The sequence below is a fragment of the Mus caroli genome, chromosome 1, assembly GCF_900094665.2.
Source record: "Mus caroli chromosome 1, CAROLI_EIJ_v1.1, whole genome shotgun sequence".
Lineage (NCBI taxonomy): Eukaryota > Metazoa > Chordata > Mammalia > Rodentia > Muridae > Mus > Mus caroli.
In genome coordinates, this window is record NC_034570.1 from 143,610,750 (window position 1) to 143,621,284 (window position 10,535).

Below are 10,535 nucleotides of genomic sequence, written 5' to 3' on the forward strand. Positions count from 1 at the left end.
TGGCTGTCCTGGAACTCACTTTGTAGACCAGGCTGGCCTCGAACTCAGAAATCCTCTGCCTCTGCCTCCCAAGTGCTGGGATTAAAGGGGTGCGCCACCACGCCCGGCTATTTTTATTTTTTTATTTTTCAAACCGAATAAAAAAATACCTGTTTCTTAAATAGCTTAAAATAATTTCATGATCCATATAACTTCCACTGTGTAGCTAATGCTATAAAACTCACCTGACATTACAGCATTTAACAACTACCTGACACAACCCAGCTACTCCTTTCATAATGAGCACACGTGGTCTGATCACGTTTCCTTTCACTGCAGCTTGCCTCTCATCACATCTGCTTTATTCAGAATTAAACCTCCATCCTACACATGTATCTTCCTCTCCCCTCTCTCTGGCAATACTGGTGTTTAAGCCCAAGACCTCAAACTTACCTCTGTATCTTTAAAAAAAATACTATGAATCATTTCTGACACCTCTATTATTAGAGATTATATGTGATTAACTTTCACCTGTCTCATATGGCAGTTATATAAAGTGTTTATATGCACAAAAGATGTGTACATAGAACAGAATATCACTAAAGCTACGAGAATTCATACACAAAGTAGAACTCACCTGAGTATAGAAGCCGCTAGCTGCCTCTAGGAACAGAGAAAGGTTTGCCTGGACTTCACTCCGATTTGGGTTTGCTCGATTCTTGGCTTGGCCTTGCAGCGTTGTGATCTGATTCTTAAAGGCATGATTCCAGCTGAAAACAAAATGTAATTCTATTTGGTATAGTAGTGACTCACTGGGCAGACACTGGTCCCCCTGAGAACAAGAAAGAACTGTTTGTTGTTATACCACACTGAACAGTAAGCCAGCATTAAAGTTATTTATTTAAATAACTTCAAGCTTTTCTTTGAACAAGACTAGACATGCAGTAGAATGCAACTGACTTCAGCAGACACTTACCAGATGCTCCAGTAGGCAGAGTGTGGTGCAACTGTGAACCTTTAGAGTTATTACAGTAAGACCTACTTAAGAATCCCAGTATAAAAGCCCGAATAAACTATTATTAATTTTAACACACTGCTCCAACAAATATTATACCCTCAGTCAAGTGACACACACAGGGTGCTGTGTGTGTGTGTACTGAGTAAGGTCTGTCCCTATCTCCCCAAGCTAATTAGCTACATCATTCATTACAATTCCTCTTTAATGATTTGTTTTATTTTATCTTATAGGGTAAGGCTTAATTCTTCACAGCATAAAATAGAAACCACATTTCAATTCTGGCTACCTAAAGAACAGGATGCTGAATTACATTATATTAAAATAAGTCACCGTATTATCAGATTCAATTCAATTTTAGTGAAACATCATAGTACCAAATGTCAGCATCAGAGTTGAGGTGCTAGAGTCCGAGGGCATTAAAATAGTTTAGGACATTTGTCAATGCTCCCCAATATTAGTGATCCCTTCTCCTCACGGACTCAAATATTACAGACGTGAGTTCTGATTAGTCAGTAAGGTAAGCTACTAGATTTTCTAAATACACAGGGCATAAAAAAGGAAAAACCAATTCACCACCACTGGGACCGTTAGATCTTACTAGACAGGACTGTTCTTAGTTGATGTTTAAGTGTCCATCAAGCTAAGCGTCCCTGTTTTAATTTATAAGGCAAGAGAAGGTCTTCTATAAAAGGCCCTGATTTACTCACTGGGGAGTCTGGTTATCGGCCATTTCATCCTTCGTAGAAAGAACAAGTGGAATAGTCTAAACACACAAACTCTTTAGTTTCTGGGGAGCATGAAGGAGGATAGAGTCATGTATTTGATTTACATAAACTTTTCCTACAATGCAAATACACTTTCCTGTTGAAGAAACAGGGTGACATTGATCATTGTTTTGGCCTTTGGTCTAAGACCAAATACCAAATCCCACTGATCAAAGAAAAGTTTATCTTTAAGTTCAAATATAAGACCCAATACAGATAAATTCTTAGAATCTGAGATTATATATATGTTTAGATTTGTTTATTCCAGAATGCTCCAAAGAGCTGCCTTAGGTAAAATTTAGATCTAAACATTATTCCTCTTATCTTCAAAGACTACACCTGAAAAAAAAATACTAACGGTTAAATGTTTTGTTTTTAAAAAGTCACAAGTATTAGAATTCCTTTGAAAAAGCTTACACTAGGGTAGTCTGAAAAACAATCAACTAACCATAAAGTTTCAAAATCTTGAGATTCCTGATTGCATAGTCATGTCTCAAATGATAATACTTACAGATCCTGTTCTACTTTCTTGTCTAAAGCGTATTCCAGATCAGTAACTAGCATTTTCTGGTACAAGTCCTGCAGAGCTTGCCTGGATGTCCAGACCTCAGCCGGACCCAGCTTAGAATCTGCATAATAAAACAAACAAAAATATCAGTATATAGTTAAGTCACTTAATCACAAGCCAAACCGATGACTTCTCTGTCCATCCACCAAAGCAAAACTGCTCTCCCATCCACTGCTGCACAGGGTTTATGTTACTGTGTTTCAAATGACCTTCACCTTCTGCCTTTCGCTTAATAACTAAATTTGATTTAAAACATTTTTGTCTTTCAGCTATGTTTTTAAGCCCTGTGCATGTATTAGTGAGTGGGGGGTGTTGACTGGGTGAGTACAGCAGAGAGGGAGGGCATCAGCTATCCTTTCACCACTCCCACCTGTTGCTTTGATGCAGGGTCTCTCACTGAACCTATCACTTCAGGTTTTCTAGTGAGGCTGTCAGTGAGGAAGCCCCATTACAGGCATGCGCACAATGACTTTACCTGTTTCCTGGAATCTACTTCCAATGCTCATGCAGCCAGAATTCCTATGTGCTGACCCAGTCTCTCTAACCCTCATCTTTCAGCTTTAAAAGAACATTATGAAATTAAAATGGCCATCAAAAATAATCATCATTTGCTTTTATTTGGATTTCTGTCTGTTCATGGCATAACAGGTCATATATCTGATAGTTGAGTCACTCCATTTGAAATAAAGTCATTTACTGCGAATAATTCTATCTCCACCCAACTCCGGTTTCCTTTTTATTTTGAATCATTCCTACAAGGATCCTCACAATTTTTTTCTATCCGGTCACCATCTAGCTAATACCTGGATCATTCCTATATGCCACCCTACTGAAACAATGAGAATTATTTTCATGAACGAAACACTGACATTACACTTCTGTAATCAGTGCACACTATAGCCATTTAATGTAAAAAGGCAGAAGCCTGGGATTAAACTGCTCAACATGCCAGAAGAGTAACAGTGTATAGGGAGAATAAGGGAGCTAGGCTCTGTATTTTTTAACTGGTGCCTCATTTTCCAAAGTCCTATAGGGTGATTAGTTCAAATGCTGACAGCAGGCTGCCTCTGTAGAATTACTTAATGGGCGTATCAATTATAAGTTTCCAATTTCCAGTTATGCAATTCAATTTCATCTAGCAGCTTGCTGCTATACGATGTCACAATTTCTACTCCTCTTTACGTTAGTTATTAGTACTTATACATTTTCACCAAAGAGAATGCCTTGGATATTTGAGTTAATAGGTTCATTGGCTAGTCAGATTTGGGTCTGATAAAGTGTTTTTTGTTTATTTGGAGACAGGATCCCACTGTATTGGAGAGGCTAGCAAGCCTCTCTATGAGCTCACTCTAGCCTTGAGCTTGTGTTCTTCACACCTTCATTTTCCATGAGCCAAGATTATAGGTGTGTGCCACTACACAGGGCTCTAGGGGACTGCAGAAGTCATTCAAATGAGTAAATTTAAATAAATGTTCAATACTTTGGAAAAAGCAAATGGTACATAGATGCAGCTTGATGCTGTTCTACAGATAGCACTTTCAATGATAATTCCAACACTGGCATCATATAATGTAGATGATGACCACAAATGTGTTAGTAGGAAGACCAACAGTGAGCGCACTGTAAGCCTGTTTCCTCTTTTGTTCCTTATGATAGAATAACCGGGTTCCTCATGAACACTAGGCTGTAACTGTCAAAGCTCAAGAAACACCACCTCCCTTGGAGCTAGTGTATGCCCTCTTCAATGATAAACCTTGGCCAGGACTCTGGTTATCAATCAACAGAGGCTGAATTCTTCATGAGTTAAACATACAACTACATTCCTTCCAAATTAAGATGCAATGTCCTACCAAATATCTGAGAGCTTAGAACCCCACATGCTGCTATGAAGGGCGTGCTGATCACCGCTGAGCTTTGAATTATCTGTTCCTCTCAGCAGCCGGGTCAAAACATTCTTCTCAAAGGGCTTGAGATTTTACTCAGAGCAGAAAAGATGTGTAAGGAAAGGTAGCTCGCTAAACTTAATACTCTCAGTGCAATTTTTCTATCAACATTTTTTCTGAAGGTTTACCTGCTACTCAGGTTTGAGTCACTATAAATTGAAAATAGTAATCAAATACAACATCTTTAGTTACATAGAGTGTGAATTATTTTATATCTTAAATTTTAGTAAAAGGGTCATAAAAATTAAATAATCACACACTAAAAGCAACTCAAATTCTCATGTAGTATATATATTCTTGAGTAGAGGCATACACTACATTAAATTCCCTTAAAGTATTTAAGAAGAATCCAAAGTGTAAGAGCAAGAGACATTGAAAGCAAACTTGCTGCTCTAGGCAAACAGCACAGGGTTTGGTACTACATTTTAAAATGAGAAAGGAAATTGTCTCCCTTTAATAGAACAAAGTAAGTGGTAAAAAAGAAGACAACCGATACCTGTCATTTCAGCCTTCAGGACTTCTGCCTGCCTAAATAAGAAAAAAAGAACAAGAGTTAAAAAAACAAAACCAACCAACCAAACAAACAAAACCCAAACAAAAAACCGAACCCAAGTTAACATAAACAATAATGTTGAACAATGCATTACAATGAGGCATTATGATAGGGAAATTTATGCCCTCCTTTAATACCTAGTGTAGCAACAGTTCACTTAACAAATATGACTTCACAGATCAAACTGCTAACTTCCCCAAAAGTTCATTTCTTGTTTTCCAAATCTGAATAAAAAATACTACAAGCTCCGTTCTCCAATACCTTAATTAAAGACTAGTTTGTTTTCAATTTACTGGTTACCATTAACAATTTCAAATTTTCACTCTTCTCAAGCTGCTGTTCCTGTCCCTTTTCCCACTGGTAAACTACAGCTGCATAGCCCTGCTCTGACACAGCGTTCTCCTTAGGACTTGATTATTCTTTCCTCTTTTTAACAGTCTTTAAAGTTCCCTTGCTACTGGCCTTCAAACATTTTCAAGTTTTTTTCTCTTTGGCCTTCAAACATTTTCAAGTTTTCCACATATTTTTTAAAACCTAATTCTCTGAAATTCAAGAATTGTCTGTTATTGGTGAGGTCCTAGACTGACCTCACAGTCCATTCTGAACTCCATGCTTGGTTCTCTTATGTGTTTTTTCTCCTCTTGGCAGTTCTATCATGGCTTCCCAGGTGTGGAAGGCAATTTCCCGCTCCCCCCAGAAGGTCTCCATGCCAGCCTTCTTCCTAAGTTTCAGTATCTGTCAATCCCAGAGGAATGCTGTCCTCTAAATAGTGCACTTTTTACTGCATTACATCTTTAGCCACCCACCTGGTACACACAACCCTCATGTGAACTACTACAAAAGGTATTTTTGAATGCGTGCTTCATCTTACCAACTATCCTATCCACCTGAACTTCAAACATTTAGTGATTTTTCACTACAAAACTTTTCATGACAAATTCTGTAGTCTGGGAACTGTCACCACTCTTCTCTCCTTACTCTAGCTGCTTTGTCACTGGACTTCTGAAAAGAAGAGTCCCTGGGCTATTAAGAATATCACCGCCAGAGGCCCTTGGTCTTGCAAAGATTCTATGTCCCAAGACGGGAATACCAGGGCCAGGAAGTGGGAGTGGGTGGGTTGGAGAGTGGGGTGGGGGGAGGGTATAAGGGACTTTTGGGATAGCATTTGAATTGTAAATGAAGAAAATATCTAATAAAAAATTGTAAAAAAAAAAAAATGTATCACCTCCACGTTTACTGGCCAATAATCACTTGTGCTTTGTGTCTGAGTCAGAGCACTATACTTCCTTGGGAAACCCAGCTGGGGTAAGGAAATTCATAGGTTCTCAAAGTCCCTTTAGTAAGTAGGTATCACAGCCTTTAAAAATAAATACCATTAGTATCCCTTTCAACTAGCATAAAGCTTAGCAGGGACTCTACAACATGCTCTAAACCCACAGGTTCTGTATTCTCTTGCATAGAAGAATGATTATGGCTAACAATACATGTTGACTAATCTTAACAGCCAGAAAAGTAGCTTTTTAATGCTATCTCCACAAAGAAGTGATACATGGGGTGAAGAATATGCCAAACACCCTGAGACTAGATCATAACTCATGATTGTGTTCTCAACATCACCCTGTACCCTCTGTGTGTGTAATTATGTGTCAACTGACAAAAAAAATTAAAGATTATTACAACTTGAGATTACATTTCAAAGAACTAAACTGACCCAAAAAAGCTATGTTAATTCTTTTACAGAAAGTACTATTTACATAAATATTTTACAGCCATTGTAAATTTTTAAAAATTATTTTTCATATGTACATGTGGTCTGCCTGTGCCCTAATTTTTGTCACCTGACACAAGCTAGAGTTATTTGAGAAGAAGCCTCAATTGGGAAAATTCCCTCAACAGACTAGCCCATGGAAAAGCCTGCAGGGTGTTTGCCCGATTAATGATGTGGGGAGGGCCCAGCTCAATGGGAGAGGGGCTACCCATGGGCAAGTGGTCCTGAGCAAGTGCACCAGGCAAGCAAGCAAGCCAATAAGCAGTTGCTGTCTCCGGGTTCCTGCCCTGGCTGCCCTTTAGAATTGATTACTGGAAGTCTAAGTGAAATACGCTCTTTCCTCCCCATGTTGCTTTTCGTCGTGGTGTTTACCCCAACAACAGACACCCTATCTAAGCCAGCAGACGGCTGTGCAGTCCCTCTGTGCCCGGAGCCAGTGGAGGCCAGCAGAGGGTTGCCATGTGGGTAGACAGAGTGAAGCCAGGATAAGAACACTGCTTCAGTAACTGTAAATTTTAACTTCAGTAAAATATAAAATGAATCCTTTTAGTCTGTAGTCTTTATAAAGATACCCGCTTTTTTTTAAATATTAAGCTTTTGAAGAGAATCCAGCACAAAAGAACTATCAAATCAAATGAATGATAATAACTATGCTTAGTTATATACCAAATTTCATCCTCCATCAAGTCCAGCCTCACCGGTTACTTCAGGTCTAACTCATCAAGTCCAGCCTCACCGGTTACTTCAGGTCTAACTCATCAAGTCCAGCCTCACTGGTTACTTCAGGTCTAACTTTCACCATTTAGAAAGTCTTGACTAGCATGAGACGCTAAAAATACAAGATCACACAACTTGAGAGAATACATCCGTACTCTATCTTTCCCCAAAATGAATATTTTCCAGTCTATAGAAAAACAAAACAAACTATACTCCAAAAATTCTTGATAGAGCTTCAAAAAAAATATTACAGTTTACAGCCAATGCTCATATAGAGATATGCACCTTAAAAAAAAAACCAAAAGACCTAAAACCAAAGACCAGTCACTCTCACACACTCTCTCCCTCAAATGTGCTGTAGAACAGGTTGTCTTTGTATTCACAGTATACACCTGCTTCTACATTGCCATTCGCCTGGATGAGACAGTCTTAATGTCCTCTCTCAGCAGAAAATGTGAGCAATGGTGGGTTTCTATTTGTTCTTACTTTAAGCTGAAGGAATTAGTGAAAGGAATTAATATACCAAGAATTCAAAAATTAAATCACCATATTTAGTAATAAAACAGCACAATTAAATATAGCTATGAGATATAAAAATTTCAAAATACTATTATATACATTGTCTTTGGGTTCTTTGTTTATTTTGTTATGCATCAAGCTGGCCTTAAATTTCCATGCCCATCCTGCCTTAGTCTCCCCAAGTGGTGGGACTGCAGGTATCCGACCATACCCAATAGCTCTTAGTTATTTGTTAAGAGAAATAAACTATATCGGTTAGTCAATGAAAAAGAAAAGAAAAAACAAAAAACGAATAGGCTGAAAAAAGTCTGGATAAATGATAATAAATATATTGAAAGTTACAATCTGGCACAATTCACAAAACAGAATCAAGATCTATCTATAAATATACTCAATGCATTCTAAACACTAGCTACTTCAGGGGCTATCACAATACTGTAACACCATTGCTAGACACTGTTCTAAAGGCCTTGTATAAATAAACTGTTTTAACATAAACTATGTGCTATTACTGTCTCCATTGTACACTTGAAGAAACGTAAGTCTATAGAGATTAAGTAACAAGCCCATGATTACAGGGTTAGGAGGAGTTCTTGAACTCAGCAGTCTGGCTTCAGAATATAGTTCCTAACCAACTACAGCTAGGCTCTGAGTAAGAAAACAAGATGCAAACATATGATAGTAACAGCCCATAGTACTAGAACACATAAGATTTTTTTCTACTTGAACTTCTGACCTTCAAAAGTCATTCTAAACTCAGTTATAAAAACAAAACATACAAATGCTAAACCACTTTCCTTTATTTTGGGAGAAGTGGTTAGAGTAGTTGGGATTTTTTTCCTTCCCCACCATGTAAGAGCCAAGATTGGCTTTTAATTTATTACTTTGTTCAACATATAGTTCTAAGAAACAATCTGGGATAATTACAATATTCACTTATTACAGTCATAACATAAAAACCAAAATGTAATTAATTATGCAAAATAGTAGACCAAAGACTGTGAGGTGGGTATGTACTTATGAACACACAGAAAACACATGAAAGTATAGTTCTCTAGACAGCAAGTTTTCTAATACTTTTTTCCCTAATAACCTGCAAAAGAATAAATGCTGTTATCCCACTAAATGTCATTTAGAAAACACTCTAAGGGAAGATGCTGTTACTAGATTTTCCTCAGTTCAGGTCAAAAAACATGAATTTGCTTTCTCTCAGTGTATATAAATTCTCTGCACCTGGCAGTGGTGGCGCATGCCTTTAATCCCAGAATTTGGGAGGCAGAGGCAGGCAGATTTCTGAGTTCGAGGCCAGTCTGGTCTATAGAGTGAGTTCCAGGACAGCCAGGACTACGCAGAGAAACCCTGTCTCGAAAAACAAAAAAAAAACAAAACAAAATCTCTGCACACTCCAGTGTTCTATATAAAGTGTTCTCAACTTGTAAGTCAGGACCCCTATGGGCGTCAAACAACCCTTTCACAGAGATCACATATCAGATATTCTGCATATCAGATATTTACATTACAAGTCATAACAGTAGCAAAATTACAGTCATAAAGTAGCAACAAAATAATTGTATGGTTGGGGGGGGGGTCACCACAACATGAGGAGCTGTATTAAAGGATTGCAGCATTAGGAACCACTGATCTACACCATACATTTACTCCATGACCTATATTCTTTGAGTATGTGTATAAAGTTTATGAAGGGCCATTCTGATCTGGGAATTTCAGGGATGAGAGCAAAAGACAAAACTAAGTAAAACAAAGATAAAATGCAAAGTCAAAAGCTACAGATGAAGTTGGAGAACCAAGAAAGGCAGCGGATCATGAGGAGACTTGCAGGGTGTGTCTAAGAGTTTAAATTCAGTTCTGTAATAGGGAATCAATGCTGATTTGAAAGTAACAATATAACAGCACTGTTATGTTACCTTGTATCTATGGGCACTGAGTACATACAGGGCACATACATACCATGGGATAATGATAGAAATGCATGAAGCATGGATTTAAAAGGTCAAGACTGGAAACAAGATAAGGGCAATACGGTTAAGTAGAAAAACTCCTTTTCAAGAACTCTCCAAAGAAACTAGGAAGGAGAAGGAGGGGACACAATACAGAGCAAAGACACTAAAATCACTTCAGATAGTTAGCTTGGACAGGAGATAGTTCAGAAAGCTGCAATGTATACCATCAGGCTGTTGTCATGAGGAATAACTAAGACAAAGGCTATAAGTAGCCTTTCAAAGGACAATTTGTAACTACCAAACTACTTGCTGATCTGGTTCCTAACTGTAAATCAGGTGTTCCTTCCTCTACTACTTCAAAGAGCACAATAGGTTCAAGACAACAGTTCAAAGCAGCAGTCAAAAGCCCCTGTTCTTTACCTCCACACAATTCTGAAGAATAAACAATCTATTCAGATGCCATAAAACTATGTTCTCAAGAACAGAAAATAAAACCACTATATTTTTAGCATGAGCAGAAAATAATGTTGGTGACAGAACAGAAATTACAAAAAAACAAAAACAAAAACAAAAAACAAAAAAACAAAACTGGGTCGAGATGTTAGGTTTCATAGCTGGGCATGGTGGCTCACGCCTTTAATCCCAGCACTCGGGAAGCAGAGGCAGGCAGATTTCTGAGTTCAAGGCCAGCCTGGTCTACAAAGTGAGTTCCAGGACAGCCAGGGCTANANANANANNCNNTNTC

At 38.1% G+C, this 10,535-nt stretch overlaps 1 protein-coding gene across 7 annotated transcripts in view; it reads right to left on the reverse strand.

Annotated features, from left to right (window-relative positions):
• The window catches only part of Smg7 (SMG7 nonsense mediated mRNA decay factor), a 63,847-nt gene that overhangs the window by 28,445 nt on the left and 24,867 nt on the right, over positions 1-10,535 (reverse strand). For all 7 annotated transcript variants that reach the window (XM_021177737.2, XM_021177809.2, XM_021177439.2 and 4 more), the window contains 3 exons: positions 4,769-4,800; positions 2,273-2,390; positions 617-749 (listed from right to left, as the gene is read on the reverse strand). In XM_021177737.2, the coding sequence (XP_021033396.1) occupies positions 617-749; positions 2,273-2,390; positions 4,769-4,800 (283 nt within the window). The remainder of the gene's footprint in view (positions 1-616; positions 750-2,272; positions 2,391-4,768; positions 4,801-10,535) is intronic.